This window comes from Nerophis ophidion, linkage group LG08 (assembly GCF_033978795.1).
Source record: "Nerophis ophidion isolate RoL-2023_Sa linkage group LG08, RoL_Noph_v1.0, whole genome shotgun sequence".
Taxonomy (NCBI): domain Eukaryota; kingdom Metazoa; phylum Chordata; class Actinopteri; order Syngnathiformes; family Syngnathidae; genus Nerophis; species Nerophis ophidion.
The window spans coordinates 38,297,465-38,325,341 of NC_084618.1; the positions used below are offsets into that span (position 1 = coordinate 38,297,465).

General features: G+C 41.5%; 1 protein-coding gene across 2 annotated transcripts; it reads right to left on the reverse strand.

Annotated features, from left to right (window-relative positions):
• Positions 1 to 197: 197 nt before the first annotated feature.
• On the reverse strand, positions 198 to 27,854 carry stmn2b (stathmin 2b). 2 transcript variants are annotated; one of them, XM_061908506.1, is made up of 5 exons: positions 27,707 to 27,854; positions 6,943 to 7,038; positions 5,352 to 5,524; positions 4,920 to 5,111; positions 198 to 1,851 (listed from the first exon to the last, which is right to left on the reverse strand). In XM_061908506.1, the coding sequence occupies exons 1-5, from the start codon at positions 27,723 to 27,725 to the stop codon at positions 1,792 to 1,794; spliced, it is 540 nt and encodes a 179-aa protein (XP_061764490.1). In that variant the 5' UTR covers positions 27,726 to 27,854; the 3' UTR covers positions 198 to 1,791. The 2 variants fall into 2 exon arrangements, with proteins under 2 accessions (XP_061764490.1, XP_061764489.1); XM_061908505.1 differs by lacking the exon at positions 27,707 to 27,854 and adding an exon at positions 10,260 to 10,398.
• Positions 27,855 to 27,877: the final 23 nt, after the last annotated feature.

A 27,877-nucleotide genomic window follows, 5' to 3' on the forward strand; every position in this document is an offset into this window, starting at 1 on the left:
TCTTTATCTCTTTTTTTCAACCAAAAATGCTTTGCTTTGATTAGGGGGTACTTGAATTAAAAAAAATGTTCACAGGGGGTACATCACTGAAAAAAGTTTGAGAACCACTGCTCTATTGATACATACTTGACCACAAAAGACAAAAAGCCACACTTATTTGCACAGGCTGACAATAAATAACTCACCCAAGCATAATGTTTGTAATTGAACCCCAAATCTTTATTAACCACTGCTTGCTCACAAAGATATACAGTATGTGGAGAGAGGGTTAACACACGAATGAATAGAGAAAGAGAGAGAAAGGGTTGGTTTGGGGTCATCTGGGACAAACTGGTCAAATGTCAGTGCATTAATATCGTCATCACACGGCACACACATCTGCAGCCTTTTTCCTAAACTGCGTACTGTTCTACACACTACTGTGCAACAACGTGTCGCTAACCATTGGGGTCCAACCTCCGGTTTCAACACCCCCCTTGGTTCTTGCAAGCCCCCTTGATAGATATCGACCTCCAAGTGTGCTGTAATCCCTGTGAAAAATGAGTTACTATGTGTTTTCTCAGCCATTTTATTTTTGTGTGCTATGCGTGACTGTACAAAGGGATGAGGCCTAGCTTTATGCCATAACCCAATTCATTTTGCATGCAGCGCCAAAAAATGTGCTACGATTGGCTGAAAAGCCTGCCAATCTTACGGCGAGCATCGAGGGAAACCATTGATAAATTACTTAAAGTTGCTCAGCTCAGAATTAGTCGATTTGTTTGTAAATTGCTGCGCGTTTTGCGCCTGTACACGAACGTACTTGAATGCGTCACTAGAAGCCACGTGACAACACTCGCCTCTCCAATTGTTCGGCGGGAGAATGTAAACAGGAAGAAGTGGAAGCAGCGAGTGTACAAGCGCGGATTACTTTAATGACTGAAGTTGACAACGTAGCTCGCTAAAGTACACTAGGAAGCAACCGAGTGCAAATTACTGTGTTGAAAAGATGCTTCATTATAGCCAGGGGGATGACATGCTGATGGCTAACATGCAAAACCGGTGACGCGTTGGCTAAATCACCGCTGACTACCCTGAATGGTTCATTTGGTAAGTTCTGTTTGTCCGTACCTGTGTTAACACATGACCTGGAGCTGGCTTCTATTAGGGTGCTAGTGATGCCAAAAGGGGATGTTTAAATGCTATCTTGCCCACCAGACACTCACAAGCTTGAACACTATTTGGCTGGAGAGAAAAGAAAAATCGATTTTAGTGTTCAGGCTGGCAATGATGATGATTTGCAAGGGAACGAATGTGCAAAGGGACAAAAAGGTTGATGTAGGGCCTTGCAAACAGTCACAGCAAACATGAGCTAGCTGGCAAACTCACAACAAACACCTAAGCCTGCTACTGCACCACAAAAACAACGTAAAAGAATGCAATCACATCCATTTAAATGCAAGGAGAGTGGTGTCCAGAACAAAATGTCACACAATCAATACTTTTGCTGCTTGTCTCGTAACAAAAAAAGAAGTATTTACAAAACCGTTCTGATTCATTCTGCTTGGGAAGATTAACGTGTGAGATTTGATAATTTTTTCCTCTGTACTGATTCTTTTGCAGTTTTCAAAATCCACCCCCAAACACCCCCCGCCATGATGCTGTGTGGTGCTTTCAGAGCAGTAACATGAGAGGGGGCAGTATGGCAAAGGGGGGGAGAAACGGGCGGGGTTGGAGGTGACCGCTAAGAACCTCGGGCGGGGTGGAGTGATAATAATAATGATGGAGGCGGTGATGCTGATGGTGGGCTCCTCACGCTGTCACCTCCTCTTTCAATTCCTTGTTCCTGCGCACCTCCTGAGCGTGCTTCTCCTGTGGAAAAGAGAACACAAGTCAACTTCTCGTCCGCTTGAACTTGGCTTCACATCACGGATGAGGTCCTCGTCCCCGAGTTAGTCCCCCGTCTCATTGTCGCATCAGTGTCTCTGTCAGGCCATTCTGTGTTTACCAACGCTCACGGCCGCCTTGATGCATGGCCCCCCCCCCTGATTTTGACAGTGGAATGCAATGGTTGGTGTTCATAGCTGTCAATCAAGGACAGCGCTGTCTCGCCTAACGATTGTGTACTTTCTCTCTTAGCCGCCTTGTTTTTTCCCACTGCTCGGAGCGGGGGTCGAACCCAGGTTGCCGGTGTGAAAGGCCAGCGTCCTGGCTACTGAGCTAAAGGCACAGACAATCTCTCCAATCTTACTGCACATCCATGTTGCTATGTTTTTAAACAAGCAGGAGACATATTTTATGGACATTTTAGAAGCAGTCGTGCAGTGCATCAACATTGGAACCACTTTTTTGGGGTTTTTTACAGCTGAAGGTGCACTCATTGGAGAGAGAGGCTGCATATACACCATCTTTGTTTAATATAAGAAAGATTGTAATTATATACTGTATTAAATGTGAAATAAATGAATGTCATTAAAACAATATTAAGTGACACCAAAACGCAAGCTTTGAATTTGCTTTGAGTCCTTAAATCCTCTAGCACAGTGGTCCCCAACCTTTTGATAATTAGTCCCGCGGCCTGGCGGGGGTGGGAGGGAGCTGGTGGGGGGGTGATTTTTTTAAATTATTTATTTATTTTTCATGAAAAAGGGAGGTTTTTTTGGGGTTGGTGCACTAATTGTAAGTGTATCATGTGTTTTTTAATGTTGATTTAATAAAAAAAATAAAACATTTATAAAAAATTCTTCTGCGGCCCGGTACCAATTGAGCCGCGGCCCGATGGTGGTTGGGGACCACTGCTCTAGCGAAGGGAAGGGCAATTATTTTGACTCGGGGGCCACTTTTAGAGAAAAAAATGTGTCTGGGGGCCAGTATATCTACTTTTAGGAACACTAATACAAAACCTCACAATAATGTGTGATTGAATGCTGAAAACGTTATGACAGACCGCCTTAAAAAACATAATGGAATTTTACATTTTCTATAAACGATAAAACACTGAATATTGACAAAATATGAATGTCACACGCGCTTTTGATCAACATATTTTACATTTAAGTGAAACGCAACAAAAATGCAACAAACAATGAAATATGAACACGAAGGGGACAAAATAAACCCACCTACAATGTGATAACTCTTATATTTGCTTAATTCCCCGCAGGGATCAATAAAGTACTTTCTTTTATATTCTATTATATTCTGTTCTATATATCACTAAGCTTTAGAACTTTGTTGTGACAATCTCCTTCCGTGTCTGTGGTAACGCTTCCCGCACACATTGCTTGGTGCCTCGTCTGAGCTGCTTTGACGTAAATGAGCTCAAATAGCAGCACTTACCAGTGAGCTGCCTCTATTTTTTACATTTTTATTTATTTACTAGCAAATTGGTCTTGCTTTGCACGACATTTTTAATTCTAAGAGAGACAAAACTCAAATAGATTTTGAAAATCCAAGAACATATTTCAGACTTGGTTATCACTTGTTTAAATAAATTCATTTATTTTTTTTACTTTGCTTCTTATAACTTTCAAAATACAATTTTAGAGAAAAAATACAACCTTAAAAATGATTTTAGGATTTTTAAACACATATACCCTTTCACCTTTTAAATTCCTTCCTCTTCTTTCCTGACAATATAAATCAATGTTCAAGTAATTTTTTTTATATAGTAAAGAATAATAAATACATTTTTATTTAATTCTTCATTTTAGCTTCTGTTTTTTCGACGGAGAATATTTGTGAAATATTTCTTCAAACTTATTATGATCAAAATTCAAAAAAATTATTCTGGCAAATCTAGAAAATCTGTAAAATCAAATTTAAATCTTATTTCAAAGTCTTTTGAATTTCTTTTAAAAATTTTGTTCTGGAAAACCTAGAAGAAATAATGGTTTGTCTTTGTAAGAAATATAGCTTGGTCCAATTTGTTATATATTCTAACAAAGTGCAGATTGGATTTTAACCTATTTAAAACATGTCATCAAAAATATATATTTATTGTGAGAAATCATTAAATGATCAATGTTTCCACAAAGATAAATATAATTAATTATTAATAATAACATAGAGTTAATGGTGAATTGAGCAAATTGGCTATTTCTGGCAATTTATTTAAGTGTTTATCAAACTGGTAGCCCTTCGCATTAATCAGTACCCAAGAAGAAGCTCTTGGTTTCAAAAAGGTTGGTGACACCTGACGTATATGAACATAGTAACTAGTTAGATGACCATAGTAACCAATTAGATTACCATAGTAGATGGTATATCATCCATAAGCGCATATTCCAACCATTGAAATACTTTGTATAGTTGAAGACTTACTGTCATTAGAAAACATCACTGCACATCATAATGGCAGCTACACTTTCCATCTTAAAGGTCTAAAAAAATTATTTGGGAATGTCCGGCGGGCCAGATTGAAAAGCTTAACGGGCCGAATGTGGCCCCCGGGCCTTAAATTGCAAAGGTCTGCTCTATCAGCTATAAAATTATAAAATTATTTTTCTGAATAAATATGTCCAATAATTTTTATTTCTGACCAAAATATGTCTAAAATCACGTTGGACGAAGGATTCTCGCCTGTCCATTGTCCGTCCTTTTGTGGCGCCGAGCCTGCGACCGTGTGCGGAACGGTCAGCTTGCACGTCCACATTTGCGTGTGCTAAATAGTGATATTTACATCATATCCTCCCAGTATTGCGGGCGCTTTGTTGATTAGCATATATTTTGCATATTAATGAAGACAGGCGCAAAATGGATTGCACGTCTTATTCTGCTCAATTGGGAGATGCAATACACTTTGCACACGTTTAGTAGATCAGGTTTGCACATGTTTTAATACACGCAAAGCTTTAGTAAATCAGGCCTACAGTGTTGTGTTCCATTCCTTGATGCTACGTTGTTGTGGCAAGAAAGTGCAAAAATGACAGGTGCCTCACCCTCTCCTGGAGGCGCTCCATGAGAGCGCTCAGGTAGGCCTGCCGGTTCTCCTCGATCTGCTCCATCTTCATCTGGAGCTTCTCCTCGGCCATGCGGCTGAAGTTGCTGTTCTCCTCCATGGCCTTCATTAGCACGTCGCGCTCGTGCTCGCGCTTCTCGGCCAGGCTGCGGAGCACCTGCGCCTCCTGGGACTGAACATTGCAGGGAATGAATCAGTGTTGATGTTGTCCACCGTAATTGCGGCCATGTTTGACAGGGTGTCTTGCTGGGCTGTGTTATTGATTAGTTAGCACTGAGCAGGCAATTAATGAGAGTCTAGTCGTCCAATAGTTGGTGACTCTATAAGTCTCCATGTAGAAACATATAATAATTTTTTAGGGGAGAACTTGGCTAAAATGACTTAAAAAGCAATTCATCCAAAATGTCCTTACTCTCCTGCGGTCCTCGGCTGCCTCCAGCTTCTTCTGGATTTCCTCCAGGGAAATGTCCCTTTTGGGTGGATTGGTGACGCAGTGGGTCGCGTCGGACACTGGTGAGGACGGCTTGAGGATGACCTCGAAAGCCTGCCCTGAGGCCCGCTTGTTGATGGGCTTGATGTCCAAGTCTGTGGGTTTAGTGAAAAATAACCCCACAAAGAAGATTAGGACGTTAGTCCAGCAGTACAACGTCTTATCTCATTAGTAGTACTGCATTTTCCGGACTATAAGCCGCACCCACAAAAAAAAAGTAAAATATTTTTTTCATATACCGTATTTCCTTGATTTGCCGCGGGAGCGCTAATTAATTTAAAACCTCTCCTCACTCCTGCGCTTACCAAAGGCATGCGGTAGAAGTAAGCATGTGCTAATTATTTTAAAACTTCTTCTCACTACGGCACTTACCAAAGGTAAGCAGTAAAAAATTGAGTGTGATGTAAGCTTGGACCTTAAATCCTACTGAATCTTCTTCCGTTTATGCGATTTCAAATTACCGGTATTGAAATCAGTCTCCTCCATTTTGAAAATGATGACAGGGGAAGTGTCACTCGTGACGTCACGAGTTTGACCAGGCAGTAATACTAAGCATGCGCTAATTATTTTGGGAAGCGAGTTTGACCCGGCAGTAATTCAAGGCAGACGCATACTATATGCCCTTGCGTCAATTCAAGGAAATACGGTATTAGCCGCACTAGACTATAAGCCGCAGATATAAACCGGTACATCGTGAAATTATGTAATTACATAGAAAGACTTTAAATGTTTATTTACATACCTTAATTGTTCTTAAACAGTAAAACGGATGATCAACATAACACAAAAATCATGGATGTCTTTATCCATCCTTTATGAGACAAATAAGATTTGTTTTTGTTTTTTTAATAATGATAATAATTTAAGAATCGTAATAATATCAAGACCTTCTCACTGGCCTTGTGGTTAGTGTCCGCCCTGAGACTGGAAGGTCGTGAGTTCAAACCCCGGCCGAGTCATACCAAAGACTATACAAATGGGACCCATTGCCTCCCTGCGTGGCACTCAGCATCAAGGGTTGGAATTGGGGGTTAAATCACCAAAATGATTCCCGACCATGGCCACCGCTGCTGCTCATTGCTCCCCCCACCTCCCAGGGGGTGAACATGGGGATGGGTCAAATGGCAGAGGATAATTTCACCACACCTAGTGTGTCTGACTATCGTTGGGACTTTAACTTTAACTTAACTTTTTAATAAGGTTCAAGATGTTCATCGGGATTCTTTTTCCTTGTCTTTTGTAAACACTTTGAGTTTGAACAGTTTCTCAAAGTGGATAAGCTTTGTTTAATCCATTCCATAATTTAGCCGTTAGCAAAGAAAAATCCTTAGATTAGCCGCACCTTTGTATAAACCGCAGGGTTCAAAGCTTGGGAAAAAAGTAGCAGCTTATGGTCCGGAAAATAGGGTACTTTTAAAAATATAATAAAAGAGTCATTAAATACATTGCGATTTAAAAGACTTCTAGTGAATGAAAGGATAAGAAGATGGCAGCTAACGTTGTCGACGCTCACCTTCAAAGTCACCCAGGGTGTTCTTGCGCATGTCAGGGTACAGACAGGAGCAGATGAGCGAGAAGACGGAAATCTCCTTCATCTTTTCCTTGTAGGCTGCCAGGACAAAAGAGGAAACGTTTGATGTGCTACCATGTGTGCATATGTGTGTGTGTGCGAGCCAGGATGATAAAATATCATTAACCCACTTTCCTCTTCGCGGGTGCGCTTTGATGTAAACACTTCCTGGGGAATATTCATCATCATCCTCATCAAACCTGCTGTTTTTTACTGTTGTCATTTTGCCGGCTTCGCCTCCCCCCAACAATAAAGTCTTTGGTCTTTCCCTTGGGGACTTTGTGCATGTCATTTGCATTTCATTTTCTTGTATTATTTATTCACGGGAACGAACCACAGCCCCTTTTTTCCGCCTCTCTGCTGTTGTGTTGCACAAATATCAGTTCTCCGAATGTGTTTATCTTCCATGTCTCTCAGAGGCATTACTTCATTGCCATCATCATGCAGGACGTCCACACTGATGTCTGAGTATACAATAACACAATCAATTATTTATTAGTGAGATATTTTATCTGATGACACTAATTTAATTCATAACAGAACGCTAAGATGTGAAGGTGAAATGCAGATTCACATATAGTCATTTGAATTGGATTACTTTTAGCATAACACAATTGCAAATACTTTTGTTGTGTAATGTCCGTTACTAAACCCTATTGTTTCCCATTACATTTTGATTAAAAGTGTATCCTGTCCTACCCTTTTGTTATTTTTATTTTATTTCCTTCATTTCAGTACTTTTCTTTGCATTCACGTTTTGTCTTGTTCATGCTGTGTGTATGTTTTAACTGTGGTATTTTTCAGATGGCGGATCAAATCTATCTTATCCTTAAGTGGTCTACTGCAGTGTTTCTCAAATGGGGGTACGCAAACCCCTGGGAGTACTTGAAGGTATGCCAAGGGGTATGTGAGATTTTTTTTTAAATATTCTAAAAATAGCAACAATTCAAAAATCCTTTATAAATGTATTTATTGAATAATACTTCAACAAAATATGAATGTAAGTTCATAAACTGTGGAAAAAAAAATACAACAATGCAATATTCAGTGTAGACAGCTAAATTTTTTGTGGACATGTTCCACAAATATTGATGTTAAAGATTTTGTTTTTTGTGAAGAAATGTTTAGAATTAAGTTCATGAATCCAGATGGATCTCTATTACAATCCCCAAAGAGGACACTTTAAGTTGATGATTATTTCCATGTGTAGAAATCTTCATTTATAATTGAATCCCTTGTTTATTTTTCAACAAGTTTTTAGTTATTTTTATATCTTTTTTTCCAAATAGTTCAAGAAAGACCGCTACAAATGAGCAATATTTTGCACTGTTATACAATTTAATAAATCAGAAACTGATGACATAGTGCAGTATTTTACTTCTTTATCTCTTTTTTTCCAACCAAAAATGCTTTGATCTAATTAGGGGTTACTTGAATTCAAAAACTGTTCAAAGGGGGTACATCACTGAAAAAAGGTTGAGAACCACTGTACTAGTGCATCCTTCAGTTTTCAAGACTTTTAACAAAAAGACCTGGGACACGTTTTGAGGTAGACATTTAGGACATTTACGAAGGTGATGATGCTCAATTTTGTCAATGTTTAATACAGCACTTCCAGTTTATTCTCCTGCATCATACTGATTAGTGCTGTGTTACCTTACTAAGCTGATTTTTTAAATTTCTGTTTTAATTTTAGATTTTTCAAAAAAATAAAACAAAACTGGTGGCCTTGAATTACCATACTGGTTGGTTTGTCACAACTTTTTCCACATCTGATACCTGGAGCCTTGAATATTGGCCGTTATTGATATTGATCCGCGACAAAATCAGCATGAATCGTATATGTTTGTATTATTTTGTTTTGGGGAATTTTAGAAAAGGTTGAATCAAGTGAAATTACTCAAACAGAGAACAGCCGTAGCTATTAAAAAAAAAACACTAAGCTATTTATTATGAACTGTTTGGAATGGACTAATGCTGTCTTCAGTGACTAGAATAACTCATGATGCGGACATGTTTGTTACTTGATACTTTCTAAAACGCTTAAACGATTTTGTATCTGTAAGTATGATGCAACTATAATCATCTGATACTTATTTAAGGTGACAAAAGTTGCAATATTTTTCAATTAAAGCAGTTCTTTTCAATTAGTGGGGCAGGCCCCTGGGGGTGCGATGCGATGACAGGAGTGGTGTGTGGGACTCCGGGAGCCTGCTTTATCAGTATCCTACTTCAAACCCCGCTTCCAAAAGCTGTGCACTACAATGTTGCTCATTCTAAACAGGAATTCTGATTTTCTCATTTTGATATAAAGAAAAATTGGCACACTTTGCTCTATTCGCTGTCCAGTTTTGCAGAAATGTGCGATTTAACCCAATACTTATCGTATGTAGACACCCTACCAAAAATGTCGCCTTGCCACACTTTGGACACTCCTCAACTAAAGGTTACACACAATAAGTTACCATCATTGCACTTGGAAAAGAATGTGGTTCGCCCACATTTTTAAGCAACTCGCCAACTTTCATTCCGTGTTTTTTGGCACTCGTTGCACCTCAGCTCGTAAGCACAGCGGCATTGCCCTGCAGGAAGCGTTAACTCAAGAACTCCAGCAATGAGATCGTTATCGCGCGGCGCAGACAGGCAGACGCCACACGGTAATGCGATCATCCCGTGCATGCTACTCTCTGAAGACCTTGATAGATAGAAGCTCTCCGCCTCCCTGAGGAAAAACAGGAGGATGGAAGTGGAGGAAAGGTTGTGGGTGCCAGCGACCCAGCAAACACCAAATGGACCCTCAAGCCTTCATATAAGACCATCAAGACATCCCAATGGCTCCACCTCACTGTACACTGACAATTCACTGATCATGCTATTTTGTTGGCTTCACACAAAAGGTCAGTCATGCGGTGTAAGGTAATTTGGGTTAAGTGCTTGTGACGGCGCTGATTGACAGCTTCTACTGCGGCGAGGATGAGCTGACAGCTTCGATTGCTTCCAAGCAAGGAGGAGGAAAATGGAGTCTATTGCCAATGCATCGCTGCAAATTTAATTTCAGCCTTTATAAGGTGAAAGATGACTTCTCCACTTCTTGCCATCTCTCTCTTTCATTATAGTCTGAAAATTCACACTGTACTTTCTTTGTGCTACAGTGCATCTGTAAAATATTCACAGCACCTTACTTTTACACATTCGGTTTGGAATACATTCATTTTTGCGCAATGCAGCAATGTACAGAGACATCGTGGATGAAAACCAACCTGATGGCGCTTGAGAGGTGCCGGAACGAAGAATGAACCAAACTGCCCAAAGATAGGTGTGCCAAAATTGTGGCATTGTACTCAAAAAGACTTGAGGCTGTAATTGCAGCCAAATGTGCATCAACAAAAAAACGTATTTCTTGTATTTTGTCACGTGACTTGTTCACGGAAGTGAAAACCAGTGGTGGTCAACCAAGCCAAGATTGCTGTTATGCAGCAAGCAGTAAACTCTCTGAGTACACAAGGGTCCTATATCTTCCTGCAAAAAGTAGATAGGAGCAAAATATATAACTATGCAAAAAAGTAGATCCCTATACATTATCAAAACATTATTTGTGTCGAGTGATATCAAGGATTATTCATCCGTGGATTTCCCAGACATGACGAATTATGTTTCACTCCAGATGCCATTAAATACTACGAAACAGATACAATCTTGAAAAATCTTAGAGGCTTACAACTTCTTTCAGTGTGGCTGAGTCAATGACATTGTTATCATAACTCTCCCAACAGTGTAAATATGGATCATTTTTACTTGAGTAAGGTTGCGTTTCATGATTAAAATTTGCGTCCTGCGAGGACTTGTCCGTGTGAACAATCTATGACGATATAGCACCCGATAGCTGACACCAGTGACTGCATATCCATGTAAAAAACTAACAATTAACATATGTACTCTCACACGTTTAAGTACAAAATAAGCAAGTGGGGAGACGTAGAAGTAACTTTCCTGACAGACCATTGACCCTGACTTTCTAGTTTCTGTTTGTTAAAAAATGTAAATATAGATAATATCAAGATAATATTTCAGTGGGAAATACTGAACGTCTAAAGCAGAAGTTCTCAAATGGGGGTACGTGTACCCCTGGGGGTACTTGAAGATATGCCAAGGGGTAAGTGAGATTTTTTTTAAATATTCTAAAAATAGCAACAATTCAAAAATCCTTTATAAATATATTTATTGAATAATACTTCAACAAAATATGAATGTAAGTTCATAAAGTGTGAAAAGAAATGTAACAATGCAATATTCAGTGTTGACAGCTAGATTTTTTGTTGACATGTTCCATAAATATTGATGTTAAAGATATATTTTTTTGTGAAGAAATGTTTAGAATTAAGTTGATGAATCCAGATGGATCTCTTTTACAATCCCCAAGGAGGGCACTTTAAGTTGATGATTACTTCTATGTGTAGAAATATTTATTTATAATTGAATCACTTGTTTATTTTCCAACAAGTTTTTAGTTATTTTTATATCTTTTTTTCCAAATAGTTCAAGAAAGATCACTACAAATGAGCAATATTGATGACATAGTGCTGTATTTTACTTCTTTATCACCCAAAAATGTTTTCTCTGATTAGGGGGTACTTGAATTAAAAAAAATGTTCACAGGGGGTACATCACTGAAAAAAGGTTGAGAACCACTGGTCTAAAGTATATCAAACAAACTTTTAACAAAGTGATCACTGCAAAGTTGTGCGTTCTTCAACTCAGCAGCTCCCTTGGACTGGAGTGGGTGTCACTTTTCTTGTCGTCGTTCCTAAAATCTCGCACTCTTCCGCCCTTCATTATTACCTCTTGAGGATCTCTTAAGAAACGTTTATGCTTTTCGCGATTTGAGGTGTTTGTACAGCCGAAAACAGCGCAAACAGAGGGCATTTTTCTTCGAGAAAGGCTAAATCTGCATTATGCTGCTCTTACCCTCCCGCCCGCTTGACCAGCACACATATTTAATGAGCCGGTCGTGACGTCATGTAAATCCAAGCAATTGCTGTGAACACTTATGTACATGTGATTTTTTTATTTTATTCTTTTAATAAATTTGTAGATAGGTTGATTGGCAACACTAAATTGGCCCTAGTGTGTGAAAGTGAGTGTGAAAGTTGTCTGTCTATCTGTGTTGGCCCTGCGATGAGGTGGCGACTTGTCCAGGGTGTGCCCCGCCTTCCGCCCGATTGTAGCTGAGATAGGCACCAGCGCCCCCCGTGACCCCAAAGGGAATAAGCGGGAGAAAATGGATGGATAATAAATTTGTAAAATAAAATAAAAAACTGTTCACATGGTTATTATTTGGTATTGTGTGTAGAAATTTAAGGACACAAATGAATGTACTCACTTTTGGAATAAGGCTGTAACATAATGTGGAAAAAGTGAAGTGCTGTGAATGTAAATTAGGATGCATTATAGCTACATAAAACATCCATCCATCCATTTTCTACCGCTTAATCCCTTTTTTGGGGTTGCGGGGGGCGCTGGCGCCTATCTCAGCCTCAATCGGGCATAAAACAAATAATGGTTAAAAAAAAAAAGAGGTATGGATAAATACCCTCAAGAACATTTAGCTCCTGGCTAAATTGTGGCCCTATGTATACTATTTGGAGACCTCCTATTTGATGCATGTTTTGTAGAAACATGGGAAAGAAATTGTTCAGTAAAAGAACACTGTAGCTGGACTCATACTTGGGTTCTTCTGGATCACAGTGAAGTCGTGGCACACTCCAGACAGCGTTTACAATCTTTTAATCTTTTGTTTACACACGGATACATTCAAGGCTTTCCAGCCCGTACTTGCAATGTTACAAAGTCTTTCTGGTCTTGGCTTTTCAGCCAGTTGTCCTCCTTCCCGTGTCTTCCGCCTCTTCTCCTCCCGTCAAGGTCTCCCGCGCGGCTAATAAAGGAACAGGTGATTAGGTAACTCGTTCCAGCTGAGATTATCCACTCAACTGTCAGCTGCTTCATGACCGATCTTTGCACACCACCCGCCCGCAGGGTACGCGCAGACCACGGCCCTTGCCACATGCCTCCACCGCCAGACTCAGGCCGGGCACACCCCCCCCCCCCTCCCCACCCCCTCCACCCGCCGCATGTGCTGTTCCCAGCTGCCCAGCCGCGTATGCCGCATGGGGTCGCAGCACTCGGTCCATGAGACGCTGGAACGTGGCGCGCTCACCGAACAAGCCAAATGGAAGTGTCAAGAATTGGCACAAACCTTCCGGAGTGGCAAAGGCCGTTTTTGGGGACAAGGGAATCTGCCAGTAGCCCTTCGTCAAATCCAGTGTCATTAAAAAACAAGCAGTGCCCAGCCGATCTAGGAGTTTGTCGACCCGAGGCATTGGGTACGCGTCAAAACGTGAAATTTCATTCACCCTGCGGTAATTCACACAGAACCGTACAGTTCCATCCTTCTTCCCTACTAAGACAATGGGACTGCACCACACGCTGTGGGATTCTTCTATTACGCCCAACTCAAGCATGGTTTTTAATTCCTTCCAAACCACTTAACGCTTGTGTTCAGGAAGCCGATATGGTCGAGACTGCACCGTAACCCCCGGGATGATCTCTATGTGATGTCGGATAAGATCCGTGCGCCCGGGCCGAGAGGAGAACACATCTGAGTAGTGCCGCTGTAACTCAGCTACCTCTGCTCTTTGTGCCAATGTGAGCTGGTCATCACAGGGAAGAGGAGGGGTCGGACCAGAGCACGGGCTCTCCGGCCCCAACTCCCCCCCCCGCCCCCCCCCCCCCTTTACTGTTACCATGGCGACAGGCTCTGCCTCTCTCCATGCCTTCAACAGGTTTAAATGGTACATTTGGGTGTCTCCGCGTCGGTCCAAGCACTGGACCTCATAATTGACATCCCCCACTTGCCGTGTGACCACAAAGGGTCCTTGCCACTTTGCAAGTAATTTGGAGCTTGAAGTTGGAAGTAACACAAGCACTTTTTCTCCCGGTGAGAATTTACGCAGTTGGGCCTCCTTATTGTAGTGCACTGTTGACACTTTTGGGCACGGTGCAAATTCTCACGTGACAAGTGCCCCCCCTTGTGGAGTTTTGCCCGCATGTCCAAGATGTATTGAATTTCATTTTTGCTGGAGCTCGGACCTTCCTCCCAGCTTTCCTTGGGTTCCTTGGGTTATGTGGGTTCTTCCGAGGATGTCGTGGTCGTAGTACAGTCCTTTGAGACATTTGTGATTTAGGGCTATATAAATAAACATTGATTGATTGATTTCCTTAATGACATCCAACACTCCGCGAGGCCTTCGGCCATATAATAACTCGAATGGTGCAAAACCAAGGGAGGCCTGAGGTACCTCCCGCATCGCAAACATTAGGGGTCCAACCATTTATCCCAATTTGGTTTGTCCTCGTGCATAAATTTACAGATCATGGTTTTCAGCGTTTTATTCAATGTCTCCACCAGCCCATCCGTTTGTGGATGATATACGCTGGTGCGGATTGCCTTAATTCCCAGTAACCCGTAAAGTTCCTTTGTCGTGCGTGACATAAAGGACGTGCCCTGGTCAGTCAAAATCTCTTTCGGGATCTCGACTCAGGAGATGACCGTGAACAGTGCGTGCACCACACTCTTGGCAGAGATGGAGCGCAACGGCACTGCTTCGGGATACCGTGTTGCGTAATCTACCATGACTAACACAAAGCAGTCCCCGTGTGCTCGGGTGAAATGGTCCGATGAGGTCCATCCCAATTCTTTCGAACGGGACCTCCATGAGTGGTAATGGGCGCAAAGGTGCCTTTGGGGTGGCTGCGGGGTTCACCCGCTGGCAGTCCGGGCAAGGCGTATGTCTGCCCGGAGGCCTGGCCAATAGAAACAGACCATGACCCGATTAAGTGTCTTATCATATCCTAAATGTCCAGCCATGGGATTGAAATGTGCCGCCTGGAAAACCATTTCCCAGCGGCATTTTTGCACCAACAACTGGGTGTATTCCTCCTCGGTTTGCGTGTCACGGCCCACACGATAAAGTCTATCCCGAATAATGGAAAAATGTAGAAATACCCGCGCTTTCCCTGGGCGCACCAGCTGACCGTCCATAAAATCCACTTGATCCCAGGCATCGCGCAAGGTTTCATCACGGGCCTGCTTGAGTGGAAAATCCTCCGTAGGTTGCCATCGGGCGGCCCTCCCGCGAAGCCCCCACCGGTTCCCGCTCGTCACTCCCGGATGAAACCGCGTCGCCACTGAGCACGGCGCGGATACTCCCCTTGCCTGCTGTCCGTGAACGCACCCCCACACATTATGTCACCAACTGATTAAATCCCGGCCAATTTGTTCCCAAAATTATAGAGTGCGTAAATTGCGTGCTTACGGCAACCTTAACTTTATGCTTTTGGGTTTGATATAGAATTTCCACTGGCACAATCGGATGTTCCTATATATCCCCATGAACACACCGTATTTTAATCCATGTTGAATGCCCCAACTCCCCGTGTCGAACCAGGATTGGGTGGATCATGGACTGCCTGCAGCCCGAATCCACCATCACCCTGTATGTACTCCCTTGTATCCTTACCGGCTCGCAGTACGTCACTCCCAGATCAGAGCGGGTGCTGGAGGTCCGACAACCCGCAACACCTGCCCCACCTCCATCACGGTGCTTCCGGCGTATGTGTACCGGTTGTACGCACCCCCAGCACACCGGCCCTGGTGTTTGAGGTGCACTAACCGAGGGAAGCCCCCCCTCAGAATTGCTGGGACCCTGTTTGCTGGTCCCCTGTAGTTCGGCCAGGGTTTTCCCCGTCTCTCCTGTCTTGTTCCCCCCCATCGCGGGGCGAGTTGTCGTTGGGGTGCCGGGGCGGTTCTCCCATCGGTTGCCGGTGTTGCCTCTTTGTGCACCGCCAGGTGCTCCTCCGCCAGTCTCACCGCGGTTTTCACATCCGGCTGTGATACCGGACCCACGCTGATGTTCTCACCGGGATGCCATCCAAGAATTGCTCCAGCACGACTGCCTCCAAAATCTGGGGGTCCTGTCCGTTGGGCTGGAGCCACCTGGTCGCCGCATCCCTCAGTCGGTGGGAGAAGACGAACGGCCGGCCCTCCGACGCCTGCTTCATGGTCTGGAACTGCCGACGGTGGTCTTCTGGGCTGCTGCCGACCCGGTCGAGGATGGCGTGCCGTTGGTTGGCGTAGTGAGTGCGGGCCGACGCTGGGAGACTCAACGCCGCCCGCTGCGCCTCCCCCACCAGGAGCGGCAGCAGCCTCGCTCCCCATTCCTCTTCGGGCCACTTACATGATGTCACTGTGGCTTCGAACACCTCCAGGAAAGTTTGTGGGTCCTCCCCCTCCACCATGCGCTTCATGGACGATGAACCCCCCGCTGTCTCTGCTCGGCCCATCAACGCCTGCAGCACCTGGGTCTGCTGACGGCTTGCTGCTGAGACTTCTGCCAGGACTTGGCCCAGCGCTTCCAGGGGGATTGGTGCCGACATCCTTTTCATGATTTCTGTAGTTGGGTGCCACTGTAGTAGGACTCGTACTTGGGTTCTTTTGGATCACAGTGAAGTCGCGGCACACTCCAGACAGCGTTTACAATCTTTTAATCTTTTGTTTACACACGGATATATTCAAGGCTTTCCAGCTCGTACTTGCAATGTTACAAAGTCTTTCTGGTCTTGGCTTTTCAGCCAGTTGTCCTCCTTCCCCTGTCTTCCGCCTCTTCTCCTCCCGTCGAGGTCTCCCGCGCTGCTAATAAAGGAACAGGTGATTAGATAACTCGTTCCAGCTGAGATTATCCACTCACCTGTCAGCTGCTTCATGACCGATCTCTGCACACACCCCATCGCAGGGAACGCGCGGACCATGCCCCTTGCCACAAACATTTACAAACGTTCCTAACCCAACTCTAACTGTGGACCGAACCCAGTAAGACTGTCTTACAAGCCCAGCACTAATGCTGCACGCCACTGGGGACAGTGAGCACGTTGAGGTAAATGTGCCACTTTGTTTTTAACAGTGACAGAGCAGGAAGGGGCTAGGAATAGGAAAAAACATTTGTTCACATTTCATATAAAGCGCCCTGTCATTTAATAATTAACATTTTACATGTGCTTAGTCTCGCAAATGGGGACTTGTCACATCTTGGGGGGCCCTACGCATAGAGTGTGATCTTTGTATTGGGAGGGGCGATGGAGTGACACGTCTTCACTCGTTTATCTTCTCTATCTAACCAACTGTATGGAGTGTTTATGTGCTGGTGATGGATGGTGTTACTACTACATCAAATATGTGCAATATTCAAATGTGACACTTGTGCCTTTCTGTGTTTCTCTTCTACATCTTTCTATATTAATGATTTAATTGTCTATTCTTCTTATGATTTTCTGGTGCTTCTGAAGGATTGATTTTGATTGACTTCACCTTGTTGTCTTTCTGGCCAGAGGCGGGACTCCTTACTTTTTAAGAAGTATTTTATGTAAACACATAACAGGCACCAAGGTACCCCACTGGGGCCCACCAGCGAGCTTAGCACAGGCAAGCAAAATCGGGGCTAGTTTACCCAAAAACAGACTATACATTAAGGGTGCTCAAAAAATCCCATCCAAATCGCAATTTGTATTCATTTTTTATTCTAAATCAAGTCAATATTTTTTTTAATGATTTGAAAAAAAAATACTAATAAAAAATTATTTATTTATTGTTTTAATTTAAAAAAAACATTTTGTCCATGCTTACTTTCTGTGCATATATCTGGACATTATATGTCAGGAGCCAAAAGAAGCTTGTGTAACCTGTGTTGAAAAAGTTGTTTCATCATTTTTATACCTAATAATGTAATGCGAGAATTGTGTTGAATTTAAAATTGATTCTGAATGAAATCATCATCCTTAGAATCCATATCGCATTGTGAGTTGTTGTAATATTTACATCCCTACTGCACATTGACAGCTCAATTATGCATCAGTCCATTTTCTACCGCTTGTCCCTTTTGAGGTGGCGGGGGGTCGCTGGAGCCTATCTCAGCTGGATTTGGGCGGAAGGCGGGGTACACCCTGGACAAGTCGCTAACTCATCACAGGCTCAATTATGCAGCTTCTCTTATTAAATTAACTTAAAGAGTAGATTTGTTCAGTAATTATAACATTTCACCATGTTTTTAGTGTCATTGGATTGTGAAGAAATAATGGTTAAGAAATTATTTGTATAATTATTTCAGAAGCACAAATTCACTTATTGTATCATAAAAATTAGGAAAAAAAACATAAAAAAGGGAAAACGTAATAAATACAATAATAATGAATAATAATAAAATAGTTTTCTTCATCCCTGATGATATATGTTAGTTAAATGGTAAATGGGTTGTACTTGTATAGCGCTTTTCTACCTTCAAGGTACTCAAAGCGCTTTGACACTACTTCCACATTCACCCATTCACACACACATTCACACACTGATGGAGGGAGCTGCCACGCAAGGCGCTAACCAGCACCCATCAGGAGCAAGGGTGAAGTGTCTTGCTCAGGACACGACGGACGTGACGAGGTTTGTAGCCCATATAGTGATACAGGTAGAAAAGAAAGGCAGCAGCAGTTGTTCAATTTGATGCAATTACACAGTTCCTAGAAGAAGAAGAAGAAGAAGAAGAAGAAGAAGAAGAAGAAGAAGAAGAAGAAGGACGAAACACTTATTTTACTCCATTCCATCATCATATTTATGTATTTCTATGGCTTACTGCTAAATTGTCAGAGAGACTACAACGTAAGCACTTGTGACAATTGACTCTATTTCCCCAATCAAATGGAGCCTGGTGGTCTCTTAACTGTGATTCTCATCAACCATTCATCCTGTGATAGTGGAAACCTTGTATTAACACTTTCTTCTATCTATCTATGGTTGTGGGTGTATTATGTTATTGTTTTTAATGTGTGACTTTTGAAATTGCAAATATTAAAAAAAATTTTTTTTGCCAGAAATTAGATACTCCTGCCATAAGTCAAAAGAGAGCAAGGTTCTATCTTAACAGGGTTCCCTTATCTTCTGTACACATTTTTTATTCCACAATCTAAATCCTCCATCTTTATTGCCAGTAAGACAACGTGTGTTGCCTCAAACGGTATTGTGAGATTGTCTTGTGTTTGCCAAATCAAGGTAGTATTTTTAAGAAAAAGATATTTTTTTCCTAAACACTACTGTCTGAATAGTAAATATAAAAAATTGGTAACAAACCCTTAAGTGGACATTTAAAGCTGATGTTAACTGTGCAGCCAGATATTAACATCTGAGATTGGGAAGTGTTTGAAGTCGTCACCGATCATAGGGCAAGTATAATAATTTTACACGGACTCCGGCTAAATTCACAAAATCTGTTATCATGAAATGGTACTTTAGTAGCGAAGGAAGGGTTTGAAAATAACATAAAACTTTGATAAAATCAATTTATTTTTCTAATCCTTGATATACTGTAAGTAATAGTCAAGACCATCAATCCAACATTTCAATTGTTTTGTTGCATTTTAGAGTTACTTTAATGCAGAGATATGTACAAACGGAATACAATGATTTGCAAATCATTTTCAACCCATATTCAATTGAATTCACTACAAAGACAAGATATTTGATGTTCAAACTCATAAACTTAATTTTTTTTGCGAATAATAATTAACTTAGAATTTCATGGCGGCAACACGTGCCAAAGTAGTTGGGAAAGGGCATGTTCACCACTGTGTTATATCACCTTTTCTTTTAACAACACTCAATAAACATTTGGGAACTGAGAAAACTAATTGTTTAAGCTCTGAAAGTGGAATGATTTCCCATTTTGGTTTTATGTAGAGCTTCAGTCGTTCAACAGTCCGGTGTCTCCGCTGTCGTATTTTACGCTTCATAATGCGCCACACATTTTCGATGGGAGACAGGTCTGGACTGCAGGCAGGCCAGGAAAGTACCCGCACTCTTTTTTTACAAAGCCACGCTGTTGTAACATGTGCTGAATGTGGCTTGGCATTGTCTTGCTGTAATAAGCAGGGGCATCCATGAAAAAGACAGCACTTAGATGGCAGCATATGTTGTTCCAAAACCTGTATGTACCTTTCAGCATTAATGGTGCCTTCACAGAAGTGTGAGTTACCCATGCTTTGGGCACTAATGCTCCCCATACCATCACAGATGCTGGCTTTTGAACTTTGCGTCGATAACAGTCTGGATGGTTCGCTTCCCCTTTGGTCCAGATGACACAATGTCGAATATTTCCAAAAAGGATTTTAAATGTGGACTCGTCAGACCACAGAACACTTTTTCACTTTGCATCAGTCCATCTTAGATGATCTCGGGCCCAGAGAAGCCGGCGGCGTTTCTGGATGTTGTTGATAAACGGCTTTCGCTTTGCATAGTAGAGCTTTAACTTGCACTTACAGATGTAGCGTCAAACCGTATTTAGTGACAGGGGTTTTCTGAAGTGTTCCTGAGCCCATGTGGGGATATCCTTTATAGATTGATGTTGGTTTTTGATACAGTGCCGTCTGAGGGATCGAAAGTCACGGTCATTCAATGTTGGTTTCCGGCCGCTTACGTGGAGTGATTTCTCCAGATTCTCTGAACCTTTTGATGATATTATGGACCGTAAATGTTGAAATCCCTAAATTTCTTGCAAATGCACTTTGAGAAACGTTGTTCTTAAACTGTTTGACTTTTTGCTCACGCAGTTGTGGACAAAGGGGTGTACCTCGCCCCATCCTTTCTTGTGTAAGACTGAGCATTTTCTGGGAAGCTGTTTTTATACCCAATAAGGGCACCCACCTGTTCCCAATGAGCCTGCACACCTGTGGGATGTTCCAAATAAGTGTTTTATGAGCATTTCTCAACTTTATCAGTATTTATTGCCAAATTTCAAACTTCTTTGTCACGTGTTGCTGGCATCAAATTCTAAAGTTAATGATTATTGCAACAACAAAAAAATCTTTATCAGTTTGAACCTCAAATATGTTGTCTTTGTAGCATATTCAACTGAATATGGGTTGAAAATGATTTTCAAATCATTGTATTCCGTTTGTATTTACATCTAACACAATTTCTCAACTCATATGGAAACAGGGTTTGTAAAACTTTCAATTGTTTTAGTAAAGGGACGAGTGACGGTGTTATTTAAAGTGGTCCTATTATACAAAACTAACTTTTCTTATCGGTTGGTGCCTGTTTTTGTGTTTATTTGGGATCCCCATAAGTCCAAAAATTTAAAAGTAAACCACATAGTCATGACGGCGACATTTATAAAACAATCTTGCCTTCTTCCGAACTTTCTCCAACAACCCATTTAGAATTTGAGACTTTAGTGACATATTTTGCCTAAGTTACATTTAAATACATGAAATCATGATTATTTTATGATTTATTTTTTATTCATGATTTTATTTGCCTTCTTGTCATCATATATATCCGTAAAGCATTTTAAACTGCCTTACGTACAGATTGCCTTATATGTTGCCCTCGCTTCCCAGCATGCACAAGACATTGATACAGCGTTGATTATACATATATGTTTTTAAAACTGACTTTGAAACAACTTTGCAAAATAATTGTATTTGTAAATTAAGACACAGTTGATGTATAATGTTGGATACACATTGTTGGTTGAAAAATGATCAAATTTCAATGGTCAAAGCAAAATGTCATCAAAAAGCATGTTTCAACATTGTGTTTGTGTTGTAAAATATTGGTTGGGAGATGACCGTATTTCAATGGCCAAATCAACGTCAGAACCCAACATTGATCAAAAAGCATGTTGTTACAAGGTTAGGCTTGAGTTGCTCAACGTCAGGAACTAATTAAAAAAGTTCTCAATGGTGTTTTAATGTCTTGTGCCTGCTGGGTTATTAACACATTATAATGGGACTGTGAACATAGTTTGTTGTTCCAACTAGTTGGCATCGGAACTCTGCTTGAACACGCCTCGGGCCTCATGTACAAAGATTTGCGTGGTTTTAATACTAACTTTGAACAATCAAATCTAGAAAATGGCGTATGCCAATAAGAATACAGATGATCCAGAGTGTTGCACGCACAAATCCAAGCACATTTCTTTGTTCCATCGCAATTTACTCAAAATTGATGTCTGGCTTGACACGCCCAGACAACAATGAGACCTGAGTCGGAGTTGCTTCTTTCTACTGCTACGGAAAACAGCACACAGGCTAAAAGAAAAAAAAATGGTCGGACATCAGAAACAAATAAACTGAAGAAGAATATGGATGAACATCGCCAAAATAAAGACGTGTTTGAAAAGATAATCGCTGCAACTGTGTCCCTCCCGCTTCCCCAGTGCTATAAAAAGGGATACGAAAGACTTTGACTCTTGTTCGACTACTCAATGTATTATTACAATATACAGGCAAGTACTGCCGCACAGTATATGACAGATTTCGCCCCAGCGGTCTCGTGTGCCGCCACTTACTTCTGCCCGCTGGAGTCCCAGGAAGACATTGTGGCCAAATGATCACGGAGATCAGTGGTTCTCAAACTTTTTTCACCAAATACCACTTCTGAAAACATTTCGCTCTGCAACTACCACCATAAAGACCAACATTACAGTACAGTAGCGTAGTAGGTCTAACTACTAATTATAAACAAGCAGAGGTTCTATTTAAGTACATTTAATATTTTTGGCCACTGTAACTTTACACAAAATTTGAACGGTAACACTGTGTTTGAATGTTACAAAATAAAAATAATCAAGTCATTCTTTGGTGTCCCACAAGATAAAGCCTGTGTACCACCAGTACCATAGCTTGAAAATCACTCAATATATATATACATATATACATGTATATATATATATATATGTATATATACAAACCCTGTTTCCATATGAGTTGGAAAATTGTGTTAGATGTAAATATAAATGGAATACAATGATTTGCAAATCATTTTCAACCCATATTCAGTTGAATATGCTACAAAGACAACATATTTATTATAGGCAACATATTCCAACATACGCAGTGGGAGAGTGGCCGTGCGCAACTCGATGGTCCCTGGTTCAATCCCCACATAGTACCAACTTCGTCACATCCGTTGTGTCCTGAGCTAGACACTTCACCCTTGTAGTATGTATATATATGTATGAATATATGATTAAATATGTATGTGTATATATATATATTCATATATATGTATGTATATATATATATATATATATATATATATATATATATATATATATATATGTACAGTATGTCCTCACAAATAGTAATATTTAATGCTTTGCAAAAAAGTTAAATTTGTGTCCTTACCTCAATCTTTTTTACATTGTTAAAATCAAATGTGGCCGAGCCCAAATGTCGGGGGGTAGGGGTGGGGCGTAATTGTTCATAGGTCTCTGATGGCCACATCAATCAGTCTTAAGTGTAAAAGATAGCACTTTTTAATGTGAACTGTTGCCCAGCATCACTTATGTGTGTAGCTAAAGAATGCACAGCCTGTACAATTTGTGATTACGACAGCTATGAAGTTGCCGTGAGGCAGCGCACATTTCCATGTCAACGTCAGTTTTGATACATTTCCTCTTTGCAATGAAAATGGGTGTACGTCAGGTTTTTGTGTGCAAGCAAGCTTTGTATACGAGGCCCCTGGACAGCCAGTGAACGTGTTGCCAATTTAGCAACTTTGTATTTTAGACCCCTCTCTCATGTTTATAAAATATGCTGGATTACATGTATAGGTTAACGTGCTCTAATGAAGCAACATTAACATCAAATCTTGTTTGGATTATTTCCATGTAAACACTTCAGTACATTATACTGCTAACATTCATTGTCTTTGTACTATAACTTTATTGATATTAAAATAACATTTAGTATCATCCAACACTTAATATAAGATTCACAAACCTAAATCTGCCACTGTATTACAAAAAAAAAATTAAATAAATAAAAAATTTGGATTATCCGTGTTTACAGTCACTTCTTCTTCAGGGGAGGCTCAGGTAGGCTGTATGCAGGCTACTTTACGCAGCTGCTGCCTCTTTGCAGGACTTGGGTACTGTACGTCATACTTGCCAACCCTTCCGATTTTCCCGGGAGACTCCCGAATTTCAGTGCCCCTCCCGAAAATCTCCCGGGGCAACCATTCTCCCAAATTTCTCCCGATTTCCACACGGACAACAATATCGGGGGCATGCCTTAAAGGCACTGCCTTTGGGGTCCTCTGCAACCTGTCGTAACGCCCGCTTTTTCCTAAAAACAAACAGTGTGCCGGCCTAGTCACGCAATATATGCAGCTTTTACACACAGTGAATGCAATGCATACTTCATCAACAGCCATACAGGTCACACAGAGGGTGGCTGTATAAATAACTTTAACACTGTTACAAATATGCGCCACACTGTGAACCCACAACAAACAAGAATGACAAACACTTTTCAGGAGAACATCCGCACTGTAACACACATAAACCAAATACCCAGAACCCCTTGCAGCACTAACTCTTCCGGGACGCTACAATATATATCCCGCCCCCCATATCCCGAATTCGGAGGTCTCAAGGTTGGCAAGTATGCTGTACGTTACTGCCAGGAACTTTTTTTTACCTCTCCCTTTGCTTTTCGTCTTGTTTTACTTACTTTTTGTCCATAAAATGTACAATAAACTGCTTCATGGACTTTGATGCAAATTTAACAATAACACATTTTTTTTATCCATGCGGTTTTTTTAAATTTCTGCATCCTCAGAGTACATAGACATAATTTGTTGTGGGGACAGAGTGGACATGTCCCCTGCACTTTTTAATGTCCAAAATTAACACAACGCTATTGAATAAAGATAAGTCAAACACTTGTGCCAGGCGGAAAACCACTGCTCAGACTATAACCTATCCATTTAGACTGCCCACAAGCTCAATGATTGGCTGTTTAGGGCTGCCTTCATGTCAGCTGACCAATCAGTGGTCAGACGCGAGTAAGAGCAAGTCATGAGCATTCACAGAAGAGAAATATTTACGATAGGTAGGATTTAAAAATGGTTGCTGTGTTGCTTTAAACCTGGTGAGTAAGATCATAAAGTTTTTCAAACACTTCTTTTTTAATATTACGTTTGTAGTTTACAGTAGGTTGTATCGGATCAGGAAGAAAGCAGGTTACAGGGACCATCGGGATTTTGTTTTTAACTATATACGTACACATAAGACATAGCTTGTAAAATGTCAATTAATTACTTAATATGAAATCTTTTCACAAACCTAGTTGCCTGACGTGTCGCATATATATGTACACATATATGATGAATGTATGTATGTACTGTGTATGTATGTATATATATATATATATTCGTACACATATTCATAAATGTGTGTGTGTGTGTGTGTGTGTGTGTGTGTGTGTGTGTGTGTGTGTGTGTGTGTGTGTGTGTGTGTGTGTGTGTGTGTGTGTGTGTGTGTGTGTGTGTGTGTGTGTGTGTGCTTGTGTGTGTGTGTGTGTATAATTTAATTGTGGATAGCGCACACTTGTTAATTTGCACTGAAAATAGTCTATCATGTATTCTGAATTATTTAAAATGCATCTAAATAAATTGATTTTTGAGTCAAAAATTATTAATATTGTGTTTCACAAAAAAACCAAAAAGGACAAAAAGAAAAAAATCTTCAAACCCCACCCTCTGTACTCAAGCCAATTGTATCCCCCAACTTCTAAAATCCAAATTTTGTCTGTCTTTGAATGACGTTCATTTTAATTTCTACGTTTAAAAACACAATTTGAGTCGGTCTTCCTCTGTATTTTACCTTTATCTTGCTAGCAAGTCCAGTGATGTCCAAAGTGTGACCCGATGTCCATTTGTGGCCTGCAGCTTTTACCTTTTATATGGCATTAGGTGAATACTCTGATTTTGTTATGAGTAAAATGAAAAAATTACTATTACCAGTAGTTTGGTCACCGGTGACACAATAAGACGTCGTATTTAGTTTTTTGCTTGATATTTCTTGTTCTAGATTTGGTTAATAAATGAGAGGTTAACATGTGTCTGTGGAAAAAGTTTAGACAAGCCTGAGCTTGCTGTCTTGAATATGTTGACTATGTAGATAAAATGTCGATGAATACAATTGTCAGAGGTCGAGGATGGGCGATGAGCGATGCCACCATTGCCTCGTCTCCTCCCGGGCCTCCTTAAGTTGCGACCACACTTCCTGTTTCAATCCATCACCTGGACCCCAACAGAACATCGATTACTCTCTACCTCCATCCCTCCTTCCTTGCTTCTTCTGCTGATGGGTGCACTCCCGTCCTCTCCTTCTTCACCCAACACCTCCTAGGAGCTTCGAGTCAAGCGTCAGCATCAAGCACCACACCTTCGTTTTTTTGCTCTCTTTTTACAGGGAATTGTTTTTTTACCCCCAGTGTCATTTGCGTTTCTTCGTGGGCGTGTTATTAAGGCAACAATGATGAAGGTGGAGACGGATGAAGGGCAGCCACACCCTTAACTGGTAATGATGTGTGTCTATATCGCTGATGTCACCTCCTCCTCTTTTTTTAAAGAGCAATAGTCATCCCAGCCTGCAAATGGGCGTGTGCGCCATTGATTAGTGCACAAAATGCAAGGCTGCGGCTGTACGACAGAAAATTACCAAGAGGGGGTATTGGGGTTTTTTGTGTTTTTTTAAGGGGGTGCCCCAGCTGCATGACCACACCTAATTAGATATGACATGACAGGGAAAAGCTCTTAGAGGCCTCAGGTGTCAGATGTGGTTTATTAAGGAAGATGAGTGCCTCACTTGCTGGTGTATAAAATCTGGGGGGAAAAAAAGTGGAATAATGGATATCGGCCATGGAAGGAGGGGACAAATAAATATATCAACGGCCAAGGCTTTGTCACCGGTGTCCCTGGACGCAGACGCCCTCGTTGCTGTCTGTCTGCACCCAAACGCCTTCCCTGAAGTGTTTCTTTAACTAGAAAGCAAACAAGACTGTCCTGACTACTTTTTGAAGTAAACCCCCTCCCCTCTTTCAGTGAAAAAAAATCCAGACTCACTACAGTGCTAATAGCTTCTTTCGGATGCCAAAAATACTAAATCAAGGCCTACCCTTGAATTTTTGGCATTATATTGTCTTTTTTTGCCACTGGTATGATGCAAAAATAGGATGCTCTCACCCTCCCGCCCATCCACGCACAATAGAAGTCACCTTCTAAAAAGCATACTGCAACATTGGAAAAAAAAAAAAAAGGGACAGTTTTTCACAGTGTCATTATAGAAAGGCTCGGCAGGCCGTTAGGGAGGCTGCCGGGGTGGGGGAGTGCTGCGAAGGGGGGCACCGGCGACGTTGGGTGGGGTCGCTGGCTCCGCATTATGCGGCGCGGCCGTGACTCAGGCAATAAGGGGCAGGCAGGTGGTGCAAAAGCTCAATGCTCCCATATTCAGGACAAATAATACATATCATTTGAAGCATTCATCTTTGCTTTAAGGCCAACTATATCATGATGGGTCACTGATGTGAAAACCTTGCTCTTTTTAAACCAATGTTAGAGGTTGCACAAAAAGATGTCAATAATAACATAAAGCAATGGGTGCAGATTGCGCAGTAGAAGCCCTCACGCAGAGCAGTTTGGTCGCTCCCACTCATCAAGCCCTCAGCATCCTTTTGTGCTACATGGGTGTCGCCGCTCCCTCCCACAGCATCAAACCACCTTCAGTAACAGCAAGAAGATAAAAGAATCCAAAATCCTTACCAATTGCAGTCTTGGCCATTTCTGCTGTGCTGAGAGGAGGAGAGCCGATGCGCTGGATGCTCTTTTCCAAAGATGAGAGGACTGCTGCTTGCTAAGGCACTGAGTCAGCAGAGAAGAAGGGCTGCCGGTGCTCCTGCTGGTCCGTTATGAGCGCTGTCAAGGAAGTAGGAG

Coding starts and splice junctions, on each gene's coding strand:
- stmn2b (XM_061908505.1), bottom strand. CDS start 10,380: ATGCACATTTGGCTGCAATTACAGCCTCAAGTCTTTTTGAGTACAATG. Junction 7,039..10,259: donor CACCTCTCAAGCGCCATCAG/GTTGGTTTTCAT, acceptor TTGTCCTGGCAG/CCTACAAGGAAAAGATGAAG. Junction 5,112..5,351: donor CAGCCGAGGACCGCAGGAGA/GTAAGGACATTT, acceptor TGCAATGTTCAG/TCCCAGGAGGCGCAGGTGCT.